This window comes from Oncorhynchus keta, chromosome 9 (assembly GCF_023373465.1).
Source record: "Oncorhynchus keta strain PuntledgeMale-10-30-2019 chromosome 9, Oket_V2, whole genome shotgun sequence".
Lineage (NCBI taxonomy): Eukaryota > Metazoa > Chordata > Actinopteri > Salmoniformes > Salmonidae > Oncorhynchus > Oncorhynchus keta.
Window position 1 is genome coordinate 31,586,315 of NC_068429.1, and position 24,217 is coordinate 31,610,531.

Here is a 24,217-nt window from a genome sequence, read left to right on the forward strand (position 1 = left end):
CCTCAGTAGATTAGTGGGGTTCCGTGTGGTAGAGGGGATTAGTCCAAATCACACAACAACAACAAAAAAGTTGATGGTATAGAGTACAGTATATACATATGAGATGAGTAATGTAGGGTATGTCAACATTATATAAAGTGGCATTGTTTAAAGTGGCTAGTGATACATTTATTACATAACTTTTTCCATTATTAAAGTGGGTAGAGTTGAGTCAGTATGTTGTCAGCAGCCACTCAATGTTAGTGATGGCTGTTTAACAGTCTGATGGCCTTGAGATAAAAGCTATTTATCAGACTCTCGGTCCCCACTTTGATGCACCTGTACTGACCTCACCTTCTGGATGATAGCAGGGTGAACAGGCAGTGGCTCGGGTGGTTGTTGTCCTTGATGATCTTTTTGGCCTTCCTGGGACATCGGGTGGTGTTGGTGTCCTGGAGGGCAGGTATTTTGCCCCCTGATACAGCCCGACAGGATGCTCTCGATTGTGCATCTGTAAAAATTTGTGAGTGTTTTTGGTGACAAGCCAAATTTCTTCAGCCTCCTGAGGTTGAAGAGGCGCCTTCTTCATCACGCTGTCTGTGTGGGTGGACCATTTATGTTTGTCCATGATGTGTACGTCGCCGAGGAACTTAAAACTTTCCACCCTCTCAACTACTGTCCGTCGATGTGGATAGGGGGCTGCTCCCTCTGCTGTTTCCTAAAGTCATCGGTCATCTCCTTTGTTTTGTTGACATTGAGTGTGAGGTTATTTTCCTGACACCACACTCCGAGGGCCCTCACCTCCTCCCTGTAGGCCGTCTCGCCGTTGTTGGTAATCAAGCTTACCGCTGTAGTGTCGTCTGCAAATTTGGGTGAACAGGGAGTACAGGAGAGGGCTGAGAATGCACCCTTGTGGGGCCCCAGTGTTGAGGATCAGTGGGGTGGTGATGTTGTTACCTACCCTCACCACCTGAGGGCGGCCCGTCAGGAAGTCCAGGGCCCAGTTGCACAGGGCGGGGTCGAGACCTTGATTAGATTAGCCTTGTTAAAATCCCCAGCTTCAATAAATGCAGTCTCGGGATATGTGGTTTCCAGTTTACATAGAGTCGAATGAAGTTCTTTCTGGGCCGTCGATATGTCTGCTTGGGGGGGAATATACACGACTGTGATTATGATCGAAGAGAATCCTCTTGGTAGATAATGCGGTAGGCATTTGATTGTGAGGAATTCTAAGTCAGGTGAACAAAAGGACTTGAGTTACTGTATGTTGTTATGATCACATCACATCTCGTTAATCATAAGGCATAACCCCCGCCCTTCTTCTTACCAGAGAGATGCTTGTTTCTGCGTGAAGAAACCTGGTAGCTGTACCGACTCCGATAGCGTGTCTCGAGTGAGCCATGTTTCTGTGAAACAAAGAACGCTAGTCTCTGATGTCTCTCTGGAAGGCAACCCTTGCTCGGATTTCGTCTACCTTGTTGTCAAGAGACTGGACATTGCCGAATAGTATACTCGGGAGTCTACTGAGCCTGACCAGAAGACCGCTCTGTCTGCCCCTTCTGCGGCGCCGTTGTTTTGGGTCGCCGGCTGGGATCCGATCCATTGTCCTTGGGTGGTGGGCCAAACAGAGAATCCGCTTCGGGAAAGTCGTATTCCTGATCGTAATGTTGGTGAGTTGACGTTGCTCTTTTATCCAATAGTTCCTCCCGACTGTATGTAATAAATCCTACGATTTCCTGGGGTAACAAATAAATAACACATGAAAAATAGGAACGAGAAGCGAGGCGGCCATCTCTGTCGGCGCCGGAAGTATTCCTCTTATCTAGGTAGGTCAGGGCAGCGTGGAGTGCAATTGAGATTGCGTCGTCTATGGATCTGTTGGGGTGGTATGCAAATTGGAGTAGGTCTAGGGTTTCTAGGATCATCTCCTCTAGAAAACAGAGAAAAGCAAACCAACATGTTTGGTCAGCCCACTGTGCCTTGCCCAACCAAGGGCAAGTCAATGACACTCTCCATCTTTTTTTTATGGCCGTGTTTTCAGTTGCTGTTATAAGGAGTCATTCTTATCAGGGCGAGGAGACTGTGAATATATTGTAAAATGTTCCATATCTGATATCTAAAGAATGTCCATGTCTTTGGACTGGGGGGAAATTGAATCACGCACTGCACATAATGTTGGGCCATAAGAATAGTTTATTAAAATACTGTAGAATGGGGTGTAATAAAAAAAGGCCGTCTCAACACCACCTACGAACAATGTGTTTAAGTTTAAGCATAGCCCCTAATTTGAAAGCAGACATTCTTATGGTAATCTTTAAAACAACACTGTTGATGACTACAGAGGCACGCGAAACATTTGAATCAACATTTTATTAAAAGCAGAGGGGACATCTTCATGTCCTCAAATGGAACATAAATACAAAAAATATGTACATATGGCAGTGACAAATAGAAGCGTAGCGGATAGGTATGGACCAAGTTTATCCTCATAAGGTATGAGAAAATAGAGGAAATCAACTATTTTTGGAGAACAGTGGGGACCTTGTTACCCTCTTACTAAAGAGATGGAGATTAATCATTTGGACCACGACCCATCCTGGGTTAGGTTCACGACCCTTGAGGTACAAAGAAGAGCTACACGCTAATACTAATACGTTTACAAATGGAGTCCCAAAGAAGAAGAGCAACTAAAATGTCCATTGTGGAACATCAGTTAGGCAACATATATGTACAGTACGTTAAATCTTACTATAAGCCGTTTTTGTTTAGTTTCCTCAGTTTGCACCCGTCTTTGGTCTGCTGGGTCTGTAACAGAATAACTCTGATATCTACAACTGAATAAAATACACACAAGGCACTACATTTTTGTTGCAAATACACTAACCTTTAAAAAATGATCAGCAAAAAATAGGCAATGTACATACTGTACAGTTTAAGTATAGCTTGTCACTCAAATAATAAAAAGTGCTTAAAATCAATATACTTGCGCAGAAGATTACATCCTCAACCTTCCGCAGGAATTACAAATCATTTCCAATGGGGTACACAGGACAGTTGTAGTATACAAGTTTCACCACAATGGGGCAGTAAACCAGCAGAATATGAGACATCTGTTGAAGATGATTGGAAATTGAAGACCAACAGCTGTGGCATTTTAGCAGGAGTTCCCTGCAAAACAGGATTCTGTGTGCATAGGCTGTGCATCTACTCCCTTCCTGTCCTAAAAAGTCCCCTGATCCATCTACTCAAATTCTCCCTTGAATTTCTCCCTAAAATGTGCTTTTCTTGATTTTGTATACTATTATCCATAAAATGTATTTTCACTGTATCTTTTACTATTTTGATAAATTGATATATTGTTTTAAAACCTGTTTGGTTGTGCTCCAGATGACATTAACTCAATAATGAAGAGACCTTAACTAACCATGTTGTTGCCACCGAAAACTGTAGCCAATACTGTTTGCTACACCAATAATACCAGCAGCATTCATCGTCATCCTTCAAACCGAATATTATTGTATCATGCACTTTGAACCCACAGACCCCTGACACTTGGGAATACAATCTGAGTCAGAGAAAAACTGATTAAGGCAGTAAATGGGGTAAATATGAATATCTGTTATTTCTTGTTGGCGTCTCAATCCCTAGCGAACCACCCCAAACCATAATTCACATAAATGTATCATATATACATTCCATTTCATCATTATCGGATTTACACACATTTCAAACCTAAACAGATTCACAACAGCTGAAAGGGGGTCACATATTGCACATAGGGTTCGGATCTTGCATCACACATCAACCTAATTTACTTTCACCCCTTCACAGATCTCCTCAGGTGGTGGCCCATTTCTCCTCTTTCTCTCCACCTTCTATGAGGCAGACTCCCCGAGGGATGTGTGCTTGGGTCCCTAGCTGGAGTCTCCGGAGGGTGGTTCTTGGTCGGAGTCGGGCCCATCCTGTTCATCTGACGGGAGGTGGACCCGCTGCTCGTCCATGCGCTTGGCCTGTACCCTCTGGATCAGACTAAAGAAGTCCTCGTCAGGCACCGTGGGGGCCCGGGGCCCCCCTTCTGGTGGGGAACACCGTTGGTCATCGATCCTGGAGGACTGGAAGCAGACACAGAGAGTGAGAGAGAGGGAGAGACAGACATCTAAAATAGCAAGTCCTGCAGTTATGAATCATGCACAGCCTGAGATACAGTATGCACAAACATTTGAGTATTTGACCTAAATCATGCATTGATTGATGGTACCAGAGACTGACTCAACACAAACATTTGAGTTATTTGCGCAGATCTTAGGTTAAGATTCAACCCATAGAGATGCTGAGGCAGTGAGACATGGCCCTACCTGGCACTTCATGAGCATGTTGAAGAAGTCATCGCTTGGCTCCTGGGGGTCTGCATCGACACACAGGTGGCCCAGGTTGTTATGGGTGATCCTGAGGCCGGGTAAGTTGCTGACGCTGACCCGCTGGTCGTCCAGGCGACGGCTCTGGGAACTGACGATCAGGTCAAATAGCTCCTCTGTCTGGGGTGACGTGATGAGTGTAGGGTCTGAGAAGCACAAGAGGAAGAGAACTATATTGTACAGTCATTGACAGAAGATATTCTGGGGTTACGTGATGAGTGTAGGGTCTGAGAAGCACAAGAGGGGGATGACTATATTGTACTGTCATTGACAGAAGATATTCCAAGCCACACATTCCTGACTAGAGACCATTGCTTTGAGTGAATCATGCATTGACGTCAAATCAAGTCGCTGGAAGTAATGACGGTCCCAAGTAGTATTAGTGATGCTCTAGCTTTAGACGGCCATCACAGTCATTAACCTACCTAGCATTTCATTGAGAGAGACGGCCCCTCCGTTCTCACCATTTTCTCCATTCTCTTCATTCAGGTCGTCTAGGTGGCAGCGCTGATCATCCATGCGGCTGCTCTGGAACTTGCTGAGAAGGTCGAAGAAGCAGTCCTCATCGGAGGGGTCACGACCCAGCTTCTAACACAGAGGGACATTGTTGCTAAGTGATGTAACAGGCGCGCGCATACAGTGCATTTGGGAAAGTATTCAGACCTCTTGGCGTTTTCCCCATTTTGTTACGTTAGATGGATGCCAAGAGTGTGCAAAGCTGTCATCAAGGCCAAGGGTGGCTACTTTGAAGAATCTCAAATATAAAATATATTTAGATTTGTTTAACACTTTATTGGTTTCTATATGATTCCATACGTGTTATTTCATAGTTCTGATGTCTTCACTATTATTCTACAATGTTGGAAATAGTAAAAATAAATAAAATCCCTTGAAAGAGTAGGTGTGTCCAAACTTTTGACTGGTACTGTATATACATTTGCAAAAATTTCAGAAAACCTGTTTTTGCTTTGTCATTATGGGGTATTGTGTGCAAATCGATAAGGACCAAAATGAATGTAATCGATTATAGAATTAGGCTGTAACGTAACAAAATGTGGAAACCGGGAAGGGGTCTGAATACTTTCTGAATACACTGTATTTCCACATACACTGACCCACTTGTCTCTTGTATCCTGTTTATGTGGTTTCTGTTTGGCTTGTTTAACAGGATGCCTGGTTTGGGGCAGTTGGTGTTCCAGATAGAGGAGAACATTTGCTTTGCATATCAAGTACTATTGAACTGCTGATGTAATGACCATGCAGTATGTCCTGGTATTAGAGTGTCTAATGAGTCACATGGCCAAATAGATACACAGTCTGTCTGTTTGTCTCCATTGACTATTGGCTATTAGATTCTCCAATTGTTGCCCAATGCAATCAGTGGCAGTACAATTATTGGCTGTCTGCCATTATGGTGACCTGTACCATTATATATTGAGTTGCTGTTGTTTGCGTTGTTCTCAACCTTTTCATAGCACTTTGGACAAAAAATGGCTTCGATACTAACTGGAATAGCACATAACAGTGTTCTCACTATCTGACCAACTAGGATACCTTCAAAAATTGCTGTTTGGTCATCAAACATAGCACAACCTCTCAATATAGTATTGAGTTTGGGGCAACAGGTAGCCTAGTGGTTAGAGCATTGGACTTGTTACAAGATCAAATCCCCGAGCTGACAAGGTAAAAATCTGTTGTTCTGCCCCTGAACAAGGCCCACTGTTTCTAGGCTGTCATTGAAAAGAAGAATTTGTTCTTAACTGACTTGCCAAGTTAAATAAAGGTATAAAATATAGTACACATATAAAGCCTCCTCTGAGTATCAACATCCAGTACTGTGGCCATCTACAATATCAACATGATTCTCTGTATTGGTCAGTGTGTGATCCTGCCTCCATGTTGATGATAAATCCCTGGGCAGGTTAATGGCAGGCATCAAAGGCAGTGAGCCACAGGACATATCATGGATCAATAATGGCTGATGGTGTCCTTATCCTCCTCACCCTTTCCCCATCAAGCCCCCCAGGCACAAACACCATAATGTCCCAATCAACACCAAACATCATCTCCACAAAAATAGGACTGGATACACGTACTGTACAAGGCAATTTTGTCTGGAAGCAAATTGTATATATTTTTTAATTTACGTTGATAATTAAGAACCTTTAAGTCTCAACTCGGTACAGTGTGATTTGTACAAAGGCAGTGAATCAGTGAATAAGCTCACCAGAATCTGGTCAGAGGCTACAATGTTCAATAGTACGATACAACAGTGCTGTTGCTGTAGGCGGTCACATTTTCAGCAGAGACTTTTCTTGTGAAAACTTTGGACCAAAATTAGGCTACACTTCAAACGTTTGCTTTACTGGGCATCGTAAAATAATTCATTGCCACAAAATGTGTCTGCCTCTCTGGCAGAGCAAGGAACAGACATTTAGGCTAACAAAGTCAAACAATTAGAGAGACTAGTTCAAGCAACACCATCATCCATCAAATGATCATACAGATAAAGTGTACAGTGAAGTGTCTTACCACACAAGCACCTCTTTCCCTTTCTTCACTCTTTCTCTCTCCGAGCGCTCTCCTCTTTCCCTCACTCTCCATACGCCGGACTCACACTCCCCTGTCTTCCCCCCTTCCCTCACCACTCTCCTCCTTTCCACCCTTCCCTCTCGGTGCTCTCTTTCCCCCATCTGTCCCCACTGACGCCTGTCCTCCTCATTACGCCCTCCCCTCTTCCCCTTCTCCCATCTCTCATCGCTCCCCCCTCTCTCATTGATCCCCCCTCTCTCATCGTTCCCCTCTCTCATCACCCCCCCTCATCTATCCCTCTCTCCTAAATCCACCTCTCTCATCGCTCCCCCATCTCTCCCCTCTCATCGCTCCCCCTCTCTCCTCTTCCCCCTCTCTCCTATATCCCCCTCATTCATCGCTCCCCCTCTCTCTTCCTCTCATCGCTCCCCCTCTCTCATCGCTACACCCTTTTTCCTATATCCCCCTCTCTCCTATATCCCCCTCTCTCATTGCTCCACCCTATTTCCTATATCCCTCTCTCTCCAATATCCCCTCTCTCATCGCTCCCCCTCTCTTTCCTATATCCTCCTCTCTCCTATATCCCCCTCTCTCATCAGTCCCCCCTCTCTCATCGCTCCCCCTCTCTCCCATCTCCCCCTCTCTCTTTCTCTCTCTACCACTCATTCATTCCTTCATTCATTCATATAATTATATATCCATCTTCCCCCTCCCTCTTTCTCTTCTGCAGGACATCTTTGTCCCAGCTGCAGCTCTCTATCCCACTGTGGGAAAATAACTCATTATGAGGAGAGGGGGGTCCTCTGATGAAGGTTACATTGTCAGCCGAGGCAGGGGGATGGGCAGCGAGTGCCCACTAACAAATCACGGGAACAACAAACTCTGAGCACTGCCAAGAGACAGTTCCGGCAAGCACAATGGAACATCTCATTGGGTTCAATCAAGCCATCTATTTAATAATTGTATCTATAGCAGCAATAAATTAATATGGATCTCTCGTGAATACTATAAGTTCATTAAAATGCTATTCTGTGATCAATTCCCAAATTGACCAGCAAAAGAAGAAACATTCTGTGCGTCTTCCTGTGCCTCAGCTGAGCTCCATGTGATTGTAATTTTCTCCCCCTCCGAGCATAATGAGCTGTGACTTCCTGGATTATGTCTGTTCTCCTCTTGCCTCTCTGTCTGGATCTTTCCTCTGCCTATGTATTGTTCAATTACTCAATTATGGTGAAGGGGAGTGAGAGAGTAAGGTGGAAGGAGAGAGTGTGTGAGTTGGGAGAGAGAGAAAGGTGGAAGTGAGAGGGGAAAGGACTCTCCCTAAATTAAATCAGTGTTGCTAAGGAAACCAGAACTCAAAGTTGCACCGCTATCCTTAATAGACACACACACACAGGCACACAATGGTAACCATTGACATTTCACCACTTCCCAATGGCCGACCCCTTCCCCTCGCATTTTATGATCAGAGTGACTTATGACCTAGTGTGAACAAGTACCCTTTTTATTGTCAGTTCAATATATTATTGAGTGTAGTTCTCGAATACAGAGAGAGATAAGTAACAGAGGAAGTGCACCTTGTCTCCATACCATCCCACAATGGTACAACAGCTATTTTAGTCAGCCAATAAATAACAGGCATCGTTCACACAAGGGCTTCCTCGTTCTTTTCAACGGCAGTCCACTGATTACAACAATTAACAGCATCACAGAACCGAGATGCATGGTTGGCCGAGTCAGGCCCTGAATTACACAACCCCATTGGCTGAAGCTGGCCGATGACGTTCTAGGGATAAGGACAGCACAAAGGTGTATTGTTATGAACAATCTAGGGCAGTCAGAAAGGCCAGCAAGTTTACTTGGTGTTATTCCTGGAAGCGCCATCAGACATAGCACTCCTCTCTACCAGGAAGTAACCTGGAGACCTAGTCTGGCCATTAACCCTCATTAAATCACATCATGTTTCACCTACAGCACTTTCCCTTGCCACTATCATCATATGACGTAAATCTGGATGCAAGGACCCTACAGACTTCAGAAGCCTCTTCCTGACCAACAGCATTGGCTCGCTAACCACATTTATGCCGTTTTAGCTGTCAGGTTAGCTTTCATTGATTGCTTAAAAGGCTGCCGATCCTTAAATGCAGAGGGGAAACTGAAGCTGGAGTCAGTAGATAATGCCTTTCAGTAGAACACTTTCATATGAGGTGGAAAGTGTGAGATTTAATTAGGGCTTTAAGGAGAAACAAGATACTCAGAGGAGCAATCGCTACTGTTAGCTAAAGCTAACACAGTTCAAAGTCATTGTGTCTATTATAGTGCTACTCTACACATTGAAAACAATAATCTTTGTAATTGATGCCTTTTAGTGGAGCTGATGAGACAGGGATGAATTTGACTGATCTAAATCAACTTGACTAGTAAACACCAGGTGCATGTTATTGTTAAGCTGAGAGATACTCAGAAAGTGAAGTTATATGCCATCGAGAGGGCTGGTAGGCAATTTAAAAATAACGTTGTTTTTTTTAATCGACTCAAATTAAAATCAGTTGAGTGGATGGAAAATCATCTTTCATGGTTAACTGAGCTTTTCAGAGCATTAGTTGAAATTGAAAATTAAGACTCACTGGAGGCGGGACTTGGACAGTTATGTCATCGGTGTCCACAGGGGATTCCAACCATTGCCTGTCATTTGAGGACAGGCTGTCGGGGTAGCCCTTCCCTCTGCCTGGCTGAGACTGCTGACTCTTGGTTCTCCGGGATATACTGTCCACATCCTGGCTGTCTCCAATCTGCAGGGAAAGTAACGTATACCAATGGATTCTCATTTATTTTACATTTGTGTGCTGTCATTTTATAGAAACTTGAAATGTACCATGTAAGTTGTGTTACAGAAAACTGTCAGAGAAATGGTGTGAGAAAACGAAAATGGAATAAACAAAATGACTTTGTTTTACCTTATCTGACGAGTACTTCCACAGTTCGACACTGTCCATGCTGTTTCTCTTGGTGTATTTTGGTCTGGCTCCTAGAACAGAGAAGAGAGCAAAAGAGGACATTAAAGCAGATACCCTTTGTAAAGTTGTCAATGGAAGATTAAGTGTGCCCTTTAGTAATGTAATGAATGGAGGGCCATTATTGCCCTGAGTGGGGCTTTAAAGACAAACATCCTATCCACAATCCCACATCAGAGACACAGTAACTCATCAAGGCTAGGATTGTTACAGTGAATACAAATATTTGATCAATAATTATCAGTTCATGATTGAATCTGTGCAATCATCATAAACTATAAAAAAGCTGAAATACATGATCCCAGAAATGTTCCATACACACAAAAAGTTTATTTCTCTCAAATGTTGTGCACAAATTTGTTTACATCCCGGTTAGTGAGTATTTCTCCTTTGCCATGATAATCCATCCACCTGACAGGTGTGGCATATCAAAAAGCTGATTGAACAGCCTGATCAATGGCCTTTTATTATTGTCCTGTGGACAATTCTAAAATGTGATTCTAAAATGTGCAGTTTTGTCACACAACACAAAGCCCCAGAAGTTTTGATGGAGTGTGCAATTGGCATGCTGACTGCAGAATGTCCATCAAAGCTGTTGCCAGATAATTTAATGTTAATTGTTCTTCCACATGTCGCCTCCAACGTCATTTTGAATTTGGCAGTACGTCCAACCGGCCTTACAAAAGCAGACCACGTGTAACCACGCCAAACCAGGACCTCCCAGGGGGGCTGCTGAGGACAATTACTGTCTGTAATAAAGCCCTTTTGTGGGGAAAAACCAATTCTGATTGGCTGGGCCCTGGCTCCCCAGCAGGTTGGCCTATGCCCTCCCAGGCCCATCCATGGCTGCGCCCCTGCCCAGTCATGTAAAATCCATAGATTAGGGCCTAAAGAATTTATTTATATTGACTTACTTCCTTATATGAACTGTAACTCAATAAAATCATTGAAATTGTTGCATGTTGCGTTTATATTTTTGTTCAGTGTATCAACAGTTTACAAACCCCTTATAGATAGAGAGTTGAGTAACGTTCTGTTTTACTAATGACTCTAACATTGATGTATTACAGAAAGTTCTGTATGTTGACCATTCAAAACAATCAACACGGAGTGCATGGTTTCCCATGTGTGTGCTGTGGTCTTATGATGTGCAGTGAGGACGAGGTTCAGTCAGACAGCCAGGCAAACAAACTATGAATAAGGGGCCCTTTACGAGTCATGCGCCCATAGCAAATGTTGGGCCAGTGTGTGACCTGGGGGACCTTCACAGAGACCCAGAACAGCTCTGTGAGGGATGGGACTGCATGTCCATTTCTGCAGTCCACTTCTAAATGTAAATGTACTATCTGTGTAGATCTACATATGTAGGATCTTAATGTGATCACTCTTGTTGCAGAGAATTTTCCTACACTGCAGGAAATGCAGGTATGCTTAATAATTTACATAAATTCACTGATAACCTGCAGAAACACACCGTTATATTAACAGTATTGGACTTTTCATGCAGCCTACTTTTGTTTCAGCTAATAGCCTAACCAACGGTCAAGCAACGTTATGGACTAAACGTTCAATTCCTGTTGCTGCAGGATTATTTTGCCACTACAATACTGGTCAAAATAAGATCCTACATATGCATCTGTCAGTCATATGACACTTGAAAAGTAGAAAACGAAAACACTATGTATGTATTTGGATGTATCGTTAGCTTTAGCATTATTGGAATGAATTAACAACTACAGTTAGAAAGTTATGTTATTATTATTTGACCAATGGATTTGAACCATGTACAGTGGGGCAAAAATGTATTTAGTCAGCCACCAATTGTTCTCCCACTTAAGTTCTCCCACTTAAAAATATGAGAGAGTGGCCTGTAATTTTCATCATAGGTACACTTCAACTATGACAGACAAAATGAGGAAAAAGTTCCAGAAAATCACATTGTAGGATTTTTAATGAATTTATTTGCAAATTATGGTGGAAAATAAGTATTTGGTCAATAACAAAAGTTGATCTCAATACTTTGTTATATACCCTTTGTTGGCAATGACAGAGGTCAAACGTTTTCTGTAAGTCTTCACAAGGATTTCACACACTGTTACTGGTATTTTGGCCCATTCCTCCATGCAGATCTCCTCTAGAGCAGTGATGTTTTGGGGCTGTTGCTGGGCAACACAGACTTTCAACTTCCTCCAAAGAATTTCTATGGGGTTGAGATCTGGAGACTGGCTAGGCCACTCCAGGACCTTGAAGTGCTTCTTACGAAGCCACTTCTTCGTTGCCCGGGCGGTGTGTTTGGGATCATTGTCATGCTGAAAGACCCAGCCACGTTTCATCTTCAATACCCTTGCTGATGGAAGGAGATTTTCACTCAAAATCTCACGATACATGGACCCATTCATTCTTTCCTTTACACGGATCAGTCGTCATGGTCCCTTTGCAGAAAAACAACATTTACATTTACATTTAAGTCATTTAGCAGACGCTCTTATCCAGAGCGACTTACAAATTGGTGCATTCACCTTATGACATCCAGTGGAACAGCCACTTTACAATAGTGCATCTAAATCTTTTAAGGGGGGGGGGGGTGAGAAGGATTACTTTATCCTATCCTAGGTATTCCTTAAAGAGGTGGGGTTTCAGGTGTCTCTGGAAGGTGGTGATTGACTCCGCTGTCCTGGCGTCGTGAGGGAGTTTGTTCCACCATTGGGGGGCCAGAGCAGCGAACAGTTTTGACTGGGCTGAGCGGGAACTGTACTTCCTCAGTGGTAGGGAGGCGAGCAGGCCAGAGGTGGATGAACGCAGTGCCCTTGTTTGGGTGTAGGGCCTGATCAGAGCCTGGAGGTACTGAGGTGCCGTTCCCCTCACAGCTCCGTAGGCAAGCACCATGGTCTTGTAGCGGATGCAAGCTTCAACTGGAAGCCAGTGGAGAGAGCGGAGGAGCGGGGTGACGTGGAGAGAACTTGGGAAGGTTGAACACCAGACGGGCTGCGGCGTTCTGGATGAGTTGTAGGGGTTTAATGGCACAGGCAGGGAGCCCAGCCAACAGCGAGTTGCAGTAATCCAGACGGGAGATGACAAGTGCCTGGATTAGGACCTGCGCCGCTTCCTGTGTGAGGCAGGGTCGTACTCTACGGATGTTGTAGAGCATGAACCTACAGGAACGGGCCACCGCCTTGATGTTAGTTGAGAACGACAGGGTGTTGTCCAGGATCACGCCAAGGTTCTTAGCGCTCTGGGAGGAGGACACAATGGAGTTGTCAACCGTGATGGCGAGATCATGGAACGGGCAGTCCTTCCCCGGGAGGAAGAGCAGCTCCGTCTTGCCGAGGTTCAGCTTGAGGTGGTGATCCGTCATCCACACTGATATGTCTGCCAGACATGCAGAGATGCGATTCGCCACCTGGTCATCAGAAGGGGGAAAGGAGAAGATTAATTGTGTGTCGTCTGCATAGCAATGATAGGAGAGACCATGTGAGGTTATGACAGATCCAAGTGACTTGGTGTATAGTGAGAATAGGAGAGGGCCTAGAACAGAGCCCTGGGGGACACCAGTGGTGAGAGCGCATGGTGAGGAGACAGATTCTCGCCACGCCACCTGGTAGGAGCGACCTGTCAGGTAGGACGCAATCCAAGCGTGGGCCGCGCCGGAGATGCCCAACTCGGAGAGGGTGGAGAGGAGGATCTGATGGTTCACAGTATCGAAGGCAGCCGATAGGTCTAGAAGGATGAGAGCAGAGGAGAGAGAGTTAGCTTTAGCAGTGCGGAGCGCCTCCGTGATACAGAGAAGAGCAGTCTCAGTTGAATGACTAGTCTTGAAACCTGACTGATTTGGATCAAGAAGGTCATTCTGAGAGAGATAGCGGGAGAGCTGGCCAAGGACGGCACGTTCAAGAGTTTTGGAGAGAAAAGAAAGAAGGGATACTGGTCTGTAGTTGTTGACATCGGAGGGATCGAATGTGGGTTTTTTCAGAAGGGGTGCAACTCTCGCTCTCTTGAAGACGTAAGGGACGTAGCCAGCGGTCAGGTATGAGTTGATGAGCGAGGTGAGGTAAGGGAGAAGGTCTCCGGAAATGGTCTGGAGAAGAGAGGAGGGGATAGGGTCGAGCGGGCAGGTTGTTGGGCGGCCGGCCGTCACAAGACGCAAGATTTCATCTGGAGAGAGAGGGGAGAAAGAGGTCAGAGCACAGGGTAGGGCAGTGTGAGCAGAACCAGCGGTGTCGTTTGACTTAGCAAACGAGGATCGGATGTCGTCGACCTTCTTTTCAAAATGGTTGACTAAGTCATCTGCAGAGAGGGAGGAGGGGGGGGGGGAGGAGGATTCAGGAGGGAGGAGAAGGTGGCAAAGAGCTTCCTAGGGTTAGAGGCAGATGCTTGGAATTTAGAGTGGTAGAAAGTGGCTTTAGCAGCAGAGACAGAGGAGGAAAATGTAGAGAGGAGGGAGTGAAAGGATGCCAGGTCCGCAGGGAGGCGAGTTTTCCTCCATTTCCGCTTGCCCGGAGCCCTGTTCTGTGAGCTCGCAATGAGTCGTCGAGCCACGGAGCGGGAGGGGAGGACCGAGCCGGCCTGGAGGATAGGGGACATAGAGAGTCAAAGGATGCAGAAAGGGAGGAGAGGAGGGTTGAGGAGGCAGAATCAGGAGATAGGTTGGAGAAGGTTTGAGCAGAGGGAAGAGATGATAGGATGGAAGAGGAGAGAGTAGCGGGGAGAGAGAGCGAAGGTTGGGACGGCGCGATACCATCCGAGTAGGGGCAGTGTGGGAAGTGTTGGATGAGAGCGAGAGGGAAAAGGATACAAGGTAGTGGTCGGAGACTTGGAGGGGAGTTGCAATGAGGTTAGTGGAAGAACAGCATCTAGTAAAGATGAGGTCGAGCGTATTGCCTGCCTTGTGAGTAGGGGGAAGGTGAGAGGGTGAGGTCAAAAGAGGAGAGGAGTGGAAAGAAGGAGGCAGAGAGGAATGAGTCAAAGGTAGACGTGGGGAGGTTAAAGTCGCCCAGAACTGTGAGAGGTGAGCCGTCCTCAGGAAAGGAGCTTATCAAGGCATCAAGCTCATTGATGAACTCTCCGAGGGGACCTGGAGGGCGATAAATGATAAGGATGTTAAGCTTGAAAGGGCTGGTAACTGTGACAGCATGAAATTCAAAGGAGGCGATAGACAGATGGGTAAGGGAGAAAGAGAGAAAGACCACTTGGGAGAGATGAGGATCCCGGTGCCACCACCCCGCTGACCAGAAGCTCTCGGGGTTGCGAGAACACGTGGGCGGACGAAGAGAGAGCAGTAGGAGTAGCAGTGTTATCTGTGGTGATCCATGTTTCCGTCAGTGGCAAGAAGTCGAGGGACTGGAGGGAGGCATAGGCTGAGATGAACTCTGCCTTGTTGGCTGCAGATCGGCAGTTCCAGAGGCTACCGGAGACCTGGAACTCCACGTGGGTCGTGCGCGCTGGGACCACCAGATTAGGTGGCCGCGGCCACGCGAGCGTTTGTATGGTCTGTGCAGAGAGGAGAGAACAGGGATAGACAGACACATAGTTGACAGGCTACAGAAGAGGCTACGCTAATGCAAGGAGATTGAATGACAAGTGGACTACACGTCTCGAATGTTCAGAAAGTTAAGCTTACGTAGCAAGAATCTTATTGACTAAAATGATTAAAATGATACAGTACTGCTGAAGTAGGCTAGCTGGCAGTGGCTGCGTTGTTGACTTTGTAGGCTAGCTAGCAGTGGCTGCGTTGTTGACACTACACTAATCAAGTCATTCCGTTGAGTGTAATAGTTTCTACAGTGCTGCTATTCGGGGCTAGCTGGCTAGCTAGCAGTGTTGATTACGTTACGTTGCTTAAAGAACGACAATAGCTGGCTAGCTAACCTAGAAAATCGCTCTAGACTACACAATTATCTTTGATACACAGACGGCTATGTAGCTAGCTATGTAGCTAGCTACGATCAAACAAATCAAACCGTTGTGCTGTAATGAAATGAAATGAAAATGTACTACCTGTGGAGCGAAGCGGAATGCGACTGGGTTGTTGAGTGCGGAAGTTCTATTCAGTAGACGTTGGCTAGCTGTTGGCTAGCTAGCAGTGTCTCCTACGTTAAGGACGACAAATAGCTGGCTAGCTAACCTCGGTAAATTAAGATAATCACTCTAAGACTACACGCTCTAAACTACACAATTATCTTGGATACGAAGACAGCAAAGACAACTATGTAGCTAGCTAACAGTACACTAATCAAGTCGTTCAGTTGAGTGTAATAGTTTCTACAGTGCTGCTATTCGGTAGACGGTGGACGTTTGCTAGCTGGCTAGCTGCTGGGCAGATAGCAGTGTAGACTACGTTAGGACGACGAAATACGAAGTTGCAATAGAAGTGCTGACTGTTTCACTTTGTTGTCCTCTTTCTTTTCCTTTTTCTTCTGTCCTTCTTTTGTCCTTATTTTGTCTTCCTTTCTTCTGTTAACTAGATATGTTTTGTTGTTATTCTTTGTAAGCTAGCTAGCTTCTTCCAGGAGAGTCCCTAGCAACTGCTTAGCAACAAGTAAACAATTCTGCTAGCAATTTAGCTAGCTAAGATAACTGTACAATTTTATGAAAAATAGTTACTTTTCAAAAGCCTGTCTTTTTTGGTTTGTTCCTCCCCAAAGCATGATGTTTCCACCCCCATTCTTCACAGTAGGTATGGTGTCCTTTGGATGCAACTCAGCATTCTTTGTCCTCCGAACACGACGAGTTGAGTTTTTACCAAAAAGTTATATTTTGGTTTCATCTGACCATATGACATTTTCCCAATCTTCTTCTGGATCATCCAAATGCTCTCTAGCAAACTTCAGACGGGCCTGGACATGTACTGGCTTAAGCAAGGGGACACGTCTGGCACTGCAGGATTTGAGTCCCTGGCAGCGTAGTGTGTTACTGATGGTAGGCTTTGTTACTTTGGTCCCAGCTCTCTGCAGGTCATTCACTAGGTCCCCCCGTGTGGTTCTGGGATTTTTGCTCACCGTGATCATTTTGACCCCACGGGGTGAGATCTTGCGTGGAGCCCCAGATCGAGGGAGATTATCAGTGATCTTGTATGTCTTCCATTTCCTAATAATTGCTCCCACAGTTGATTTCTTCAAACCCCGCTGCTTACCTATTGCAGATTCAGTCTTCCCAGCCTGGTGCAGGTCTACAATTTTGTTTCTGGTGTCCTTTGACAGCTCTTTGGTCTTGGCCAAAGATAAATACTTATTTTCCACCATAATTTGCAAATAAATTCATTAAAAATCCTACAATGTGATTTTCAGGATTTTCTCATTTTGTCTGTCATAGTTGAAGTTTACCTATGATGAAGATTACAGGCCTCTCTCATCTTTTTAAGTGGGAGAACTTGCTCAATTGGTGGCTGACTAAATACTTTTTTGCCCCACTGTATCTGAGGCCTATTTTTTCAAAATGGGACGCAAATGCCTCTTTATTTACAGTGTGTTTATGTTATGTGCCTCAGAGAACCCACCTGTCTATTTATTTAGAGGGGAAAAATGTTTTTAGGTATCTACAAAGGTATGTGGGTTTCACACTGGATTTGGCCACCCCAAATCTATCTACACTCGTTCTCTTTGGCTGACACGTGTTCCAGTGTACTGACACACTGAAGAGCTGTCACAGACAGACATAAAATGAATGGACAGGACATATTTTATCATACATCACCTAACCAATAAGGCAGAATGCTACATTCCTGCATAGAGAAAAGAAAACACCAATAAATCACCAACACAATCTTAATCACCATCACCAGTCGGAGTGTCTGTTCTACTTGTTGTATTTCTATTCTGTGAGGTGGCAGTGCCAGGGCTGCCTGACCTCAGGTCCCACCTAACCACAGTCTATACAGTGTGGGCCTGCCGGTCCAAACAGACCCTCCCTGTTTTAAATAAACATCCAGCACGTCCTCTCCGTACACAGAAAAGGGCTGTGTCCACCTGACTCACCCTTTCCTCCTAAACCCGGACGCAATGGAAGATGCAATGGCCCAGAATGACCTCAAACATTGACCTGTCAAACATTGACCTGTTGATCAGTCTATCTTCATCAGACAATGTCTCACATGGCCCCTTTATCTTTCTCCTGTCATAGCCTTAGAACATTGTTGTAGGAAGACAGAGTATATTGCCTGGATATTGGTTTACAAGCTGTCACAATGACTTAAAGGGTTATTAAGATAAGGATAATACATGGAATTCCTCTTAACTCTCAGCACTGTGCATGTAGAATTGTAGAGAATGTACAACTGTACATAATTTGTACAACTGTACATGAATAATTAACACACATTGACAGATGAAGTGCATGTCTGTCTGGCAGAAACATTAAGAATACATTTTCCTTTACAAAGTACACATATCCATCGTCTGATCCCTGATTGATTGAATCCAACCTCAGAACAATAGAGCTAAAATGATGACTCTATAGAATACTTTTTACTTGTACAGAAATCCTTTTAGAGGGTCATACATAATGTATTCACTAAGACTATGGCCCTAGAGATGAATGATCAGCAGAGGAAGATTCTGTTGACAGAAGCACAGTGACACATCATCTATATCTAAGCCCGGGGCTCGGAGATATTTGCACAAGGACAAATGTATGTATTCTCTAGAGCTTATTCTGAGCTTTGCTAACATCACTCCACCTCTGACATATACTGTACATACATCTCCCTCAACCGATTGAATGGCATTTTACAAAAGCCTTTTAAAGTGTGCATTCAAACCTCTCAAGTTTTCTTTACAGATTCATGGCAACTAGAAAGTAAAGCTTCCAATTCCATGTACAGTATTTTGAAAGAATTAAAAGGCTATAATTAAGCCTCGACCTTGCTTACCTCATACTCCGGACTCAGAGAGCTATGGTACAGTTATTGTTGTCAATCCCATGAAATTTAAGTCAAATGTTGCTATAATTGTTATTAGTCTATAGTTGTATTCCATTTGCGGTGTCCAGTAAGTATCCTGGAGGAACTAATCACAGGTCGTGCCTCTCTCAACTCAAAGTTTGATGGAGAAGTGATATGTTCTCCTTCTGAACGAGTGTGAGAGCGAGTCTGTGCTCTGGGTTTTGCGTGGGGTGTGGTAAGGAGAAGAGAGAGAGAGAGAGAGAGAGAGAGAGAGAGAGAGAGAGAGAGAGAGAGAGAGAGATGGACAGTGCACGTGGACTAAGGCTGGTCAGAGACTAAACTTACTGTACAGGACTTTCCATATGTATTAATACTGTCATTACCCAGAACAAAAAGTGCAGACATGGGTCAAATTGGAAATCTACTCTTTATAAACAACAAAAGTAGATGAAATCATTTGGACTGTTAGTTCAGCATGTTATGATTTTGGCGCTCCAGGTAGAATTATCTAGAATTATAGAATCATCTTTACACTCCTCAAATCCCACACTGAACCACCAAGAGGACAAACACATCTAGACTCAAACCAGTGTCTACATGGGAAACTTCATCCCTTTCTGAAAACAACTCCAGTGGTCATAATTGATGTATTTAAGCAGAACCCTGTGGCAGAGAGGGGCACAGACCGCATGGTCGCGAGGGGCCTTGTGTGGTCCGGAGTTGGGTGCTTTGACTGTTACACCAGACTCTGGCACATGGTCATAATTTCCTTTCACACTGAAAATAAAAGTTCAAGGAAGAACCATAGAAAGAAATCTCCCTGTTACCTTGCACCTCGAACTCTGACCCACATGATGAAAGGTCACTCTCGTTGACCCCCAGAGCCTCCATCATCTGCTCCACATTCATCCTGGCAGTCAACTCGCCATTCCTGTCCCCAATCTGAGAGTAGGTTAAGCGAGAGAGAGACAGAGAGAGAGAGAGTGAGAGAGAGAGACACAGAGAGAAAGAGAGACACAGAGAGAGAGTGAAAGAGAGACACAGAGAGAGAGAGAGAGAGAGAGAGAGAGAGAGAGAGAGAGAGAGAGAGAGAGAGAGAGAGAGAGAGAGAGAGAGAGAGAGAGAGAGAGAGAGAGAGAGAGAGAGAGACATCATATGGGATTTCAGTTTTCAAAAAGCGACTACAAATATATTGGTGTTGAAAATAAACTGTCTTCACAGTAATATACCTCCTTATAAAAATTGTGTAGCTGCAGTGGTCACTAGTTACCTCTCTGGAAATGTCTAGGTATTTGCGGGCGTAGTGCAGGGCCTGGCGATGGTTCTGTAAAGACACATAGGCATTTCCCAGACTCCAGCAGGCACGGCCCTCACCAACCCTATCAACACAAGCACAGTTAGAGAAGGAACAAATCAAACACCATAATGATAAGCATTTTAAGTAAAGGTTTTAAAGTGTGTGTGCGTGTAAAGGCTCAGACACTCCAAGGATACAGACTGCTGAGAGGTACACATCTGCCCGGCAGTCAACTTTTTTTTGTTCACATAGCACAGATTCCCAACCGATCAGCCTAGTTAAAATACTCCAGACCACAGTGGCAATAGCTTAATTAAGCTACAGGTATGTTTGGCTTGTGCCTGCTGTAGATCAGAACTAGCAAGCTGCGCTAATGTTGTAGCCAGCTAGCTAGAATTTGTAGGAAGCCCTTGTCAATACTAGCCAGATGGCTACAACTGGAAAACTATCGTACCTACCAACATTATAATTACATCAGAATGCATTTAATATAATAACATATGCCATTTAGCAGATCATTTTTTCTAAAGTTACTTTTTCATATATTTTACATATATGTAGTCCCAGGAATCAAACCCAGTACCCTGGCATTAGAAGTGCCACACTCTACAAACTGAGCTACAAAGGACTTGTTTCTGAATGAAGCAGCTGCCTATTAGCTGCCGAGAGTCAGTGGAGTAGCTAGCTAGCTATGTTGTCCTAACTGTTCCGCTAACATTAGCTAGCAAGCGAGCTGTTACTGGCAGTATGGGAGAGTGGAGATTGATTTTTTTTCTTCATCATCTTGCTAGATAGCTAGCTTGATAAATCATTTAGTTTTGTGTGCATTGTGTTGCACTAACTCTCTTGCACACACACTGGACTCTACCCACACACTCACATACTTACACTGACTCCCCAACAGACACACACACTTTCACACTCACCACATATGATGCTGGCACTGTCTATTATCTATCCTGTTGCCTAGTCACTTTACCCCCACCGACAGTGCCTTCAGAAAGTATTCATACCACTTGACTCATTCCATATTTTGGTGTGTCACAGCTTAAATTCAATATTTATTAGATATATTTGTATTCTCATCCAACTACACACAACGCCCCATAATGACAAAGTGAAAAACATATTTGTATACATTTTTGAAAATATCTTGAAAATGAAATACAGAAATATCTAATTTATGTAATTCACACTCCTTTGCTATGACACTCCAAATTTCCTTTGACCATCGGTGCGATGTCACTACAACTTGATTGGATTCCACCTGTGGCCAATTCGGACATTATTTAGAAAGAAACACACCTGTCTATATAAGATCCCACAGTTAACAGTGCATGTTAGAGCAGAAACTATACCATGAAGTCAAAGGAACTGTCCTTAGATCGCCGAGATATAACTATGATGAGGCATATATCTGGGGAAAGGTATAACATGATTTCTAGAGTGTTGAACATTTCCAAGAGCACAATGGTTACCATCATTGGGAATCTGAAAAAATATGGAACTACCCAGACTCTGCCTAGGGTTGGTCATCTGGCCAAACTGAGCAACCAGGCAAGAACGACCTTGGTCTTGGAGGTGACCAAGAACCCAATGACCAGTCTGATAGAACTACAGAGTTCCTTGGCTGAGATGGGCGAACCTGCCAGAAGGACAACAGTCTCTACATCACTTCATCAATCTGGGATTTATGGGAGAGTGGCCAGACGGAAGCCACTCCTGAGAAAAAACACACATGACCGCATGCCTGAACTTTACAAAAAGGTATGTGAAAGACTCGGAGCATAAGGAAAAAGATTCTGTAGTCTGAGACAAACATTTTACTGTTTGGCCTGAATGTGAAGTGCTATGTTTGGAGAAAACCAGGCCCAGCTCATTACCTGTCTAACACCACCCCTACCGTGAAGCTTGGTGGTGGCAGCATCATGCTATAGAGGTGCTTTTCAACGGCAGGGCCTAGGACACTGGTAAGGATAGAGGGAACATGAATGTAGCTAAATACAGGAAGATCCTTGAACTTGCTTCAGAGTGCAAACAGTCTTAGACGGTGGGGTGACGATTTGCATTCCAACAGGACAATGACCTCAAGCATACAGCCAAAGCAACACTGGAATGGCTTCAGAACAAGAATGTGAAAGTCCTTGGGCTCTATTTTTAACAAACCTAACGCATTGGTAAATCTAAGCGCAGGCGGTAACACTATAGGTTCAGGGGTGTGGCAAATATTTTTGCTATTTTCACTATCACAATTATCGGCTCACTTGCTGGTGTGGGTGCGATAGTGCTGGGTTGTGATGAATAAACAAGTTGTGGGTATGTCGAGGCTTGGCCCCTTACTGGCCAATCAGAACCTGCTTCATGGAGAAATATGTGGTTGCTTCAGCTTGTATTTACGGTCTTATGTATTGCCTTGGAATCAACTCCAATTCCAATGTTAGGTCTACAATTTGTTATTTCATTTCTGTAAGCTATTTAACTATAAAAACAGACTATCTCATCTTTGCTAAATAGGTTAACTTGAATCTATTTGCAGTCCACATTGTTCTAAGTAATTGAATGACTTCAATAGCGTTCACACTGGGCTAGGCCTACTGTAAATTGCATTATGACTGAGCATGGACATGCCAAGCAATAAGGAAGATTAAATTCATTATTGATAAAGCCTAAAAAGATAATGAATAATTCTAAACAAAACTAAGCAACAACCTGTTTTAAATAGCCTATTTCACACTTACAGGCACCATCATTTCTCCCAGTGGGCATATTAAACAACGCAGACTAGAGAGGGTTTTACGCAAATCTAAAAACGGAACATGCATGGCTAAAATAATGTGGGCCTGCCTACAATGCATTGATAAAGGTGAGTGTCAGCTCACTGTTTCACTCCTCTCAAACTTGATACTTTAGTAAAGCTTTGTTGATTTTAAGATTTATTTCCAAGCGGTCTCAGGTGCCTAACCCTTTATCGACAGTCTTCATTCATTTAGAGGGGAGGCTATGCTGGATTTTAATCAAATAAAACTAAATTGGGGGGGTGAAGAGACATTTAATTTGTTTCTAAATACGAAGTATACAGGCACCAAAAGCATATTAGGCTACTCTTGTTCTATGGGCAGTGTGTGTCACAGCTGGATAGGCTGAGTTTCTGCTGTCAAAATTAATGCCATAACCAACCGATAAAACCAGTTTTTGGTTGGTCTTAAATGGCTCTATCAGCCATGCCTGAAATTAGCACTTTGGACATGACAAGGACACACCTCCAATTTTTCCACCCCGCCCATCTGAGCGCAAGGAGCTGATATAAAACAGATACATTTCCAAACCGGGCGTTAGGGCTGGAAAATGACAGTTAACCAGTTTTATTTTATTACGGAATTGCAAACTAACTGTGCATTTTGAAACTAGGGCGGCCTTAACGCCAGTCAAAAATAGAGCCTCTTGAGTGGCCCAGCCAAAGCCCGGACTTGAATCGCATTGAAAATCTGTGGAAAGACTGGAAGATTGCCCCCCAAAAAATATGGCAGAAATCCAGATGTGCAAAACAAATGCAGACATACCCAAGATGACTCAAAGCTGTTATCGCCACAAAAGGTGCTTCTCTACAAAGTATTCACTCAGGGGTGTGAATACTTATGTAAATTAAAGTTGTCTGTGTTTCCTTTCTAACACATTTTCAAAAAATGAGTCATTGGTCTTTTTTGTAGAGTCTACTTAATCCATTTTGAATACAGGCTGTAATAAAACAATGTAGAATATGTCAAGGGGTATGGATACTTTCTGAAGGCACTATATAAGTACAGTACATAGCTACCTCAATTACCTCGTACCCCTTTTCTACTCTATATATATATATATATATAACTAACGAGCAAATGCACATTATCAATCCTGACAAAAATCCCCAAGCACAAAACTCCTTATCTAGAAACTCCTAATTAAGGAACGGACCCTTTTTTTTCAATTTTCGCCTAAAATGACATGGCCATATCTAACTGCCTGTAGCTCAGGCCCTGAAGCAAGGATATGCATATTCTTGGTACCATTTGAACGGAAACACTGATGTTTGTGTAAATGCGACAGGAATGTAGGAGATTATAACACA

The 24,217-nt window shown here is 44.0% G+C and overlaps 1 protein-coding gene across 6 annotated transcripts in view; it reads right to left on the reverse strand.

Moving 5' to 3' along the window:
• Positions 1–2,154: 2,154 nt before the first annotated feature.
• Positions 2,155–24,217, reverse strand: part of LOC118387547 (G-protein-signaling modulator 1-like) — a 40,339-nt gene continuing 18,276 nt past the window's right edge. For 3 of the 6 annotated variants that reach the window (XM_052525666.1, XM_052525667.1, XM_052525662.1), the window contains exons 8-14: positions 20,086–20,194; positions 19,643–19,757; positions 9,884–9,954; positions 9,554–9,718; positions 4,820–4,982; positions 4,335–4,540; positions 2,155–4,091 (exon numbers count right to left, since the gene is read on the reverse strand). In XM_052525666.1, the coding sequence (XP_052381626.1) occupies positions 3,894–4,091; positions 4,335–4,540; positions 4,820–4,982; positions 9,554–9,718; positions 9,884–9,954; positions 19,643–19,757; positions 20,086–20,194 (1,027 nt within the window). In that variant the 3' untranslated portion in view covers positions 2,155–3,893. The remainder of the gene's footprint in view (positions 4,092–4,334; positions 4,541–4,819; positions 4,983–9,553; positions 9,719–9,883; positions 9,955–19,642; positions 19,758–20,085; positions 20,195–24,217) is intronic. The other 3 variants (XM_052525665.1, XM_052525663.1, XM_052525664.1) reach the window with 3 other exon arrangements.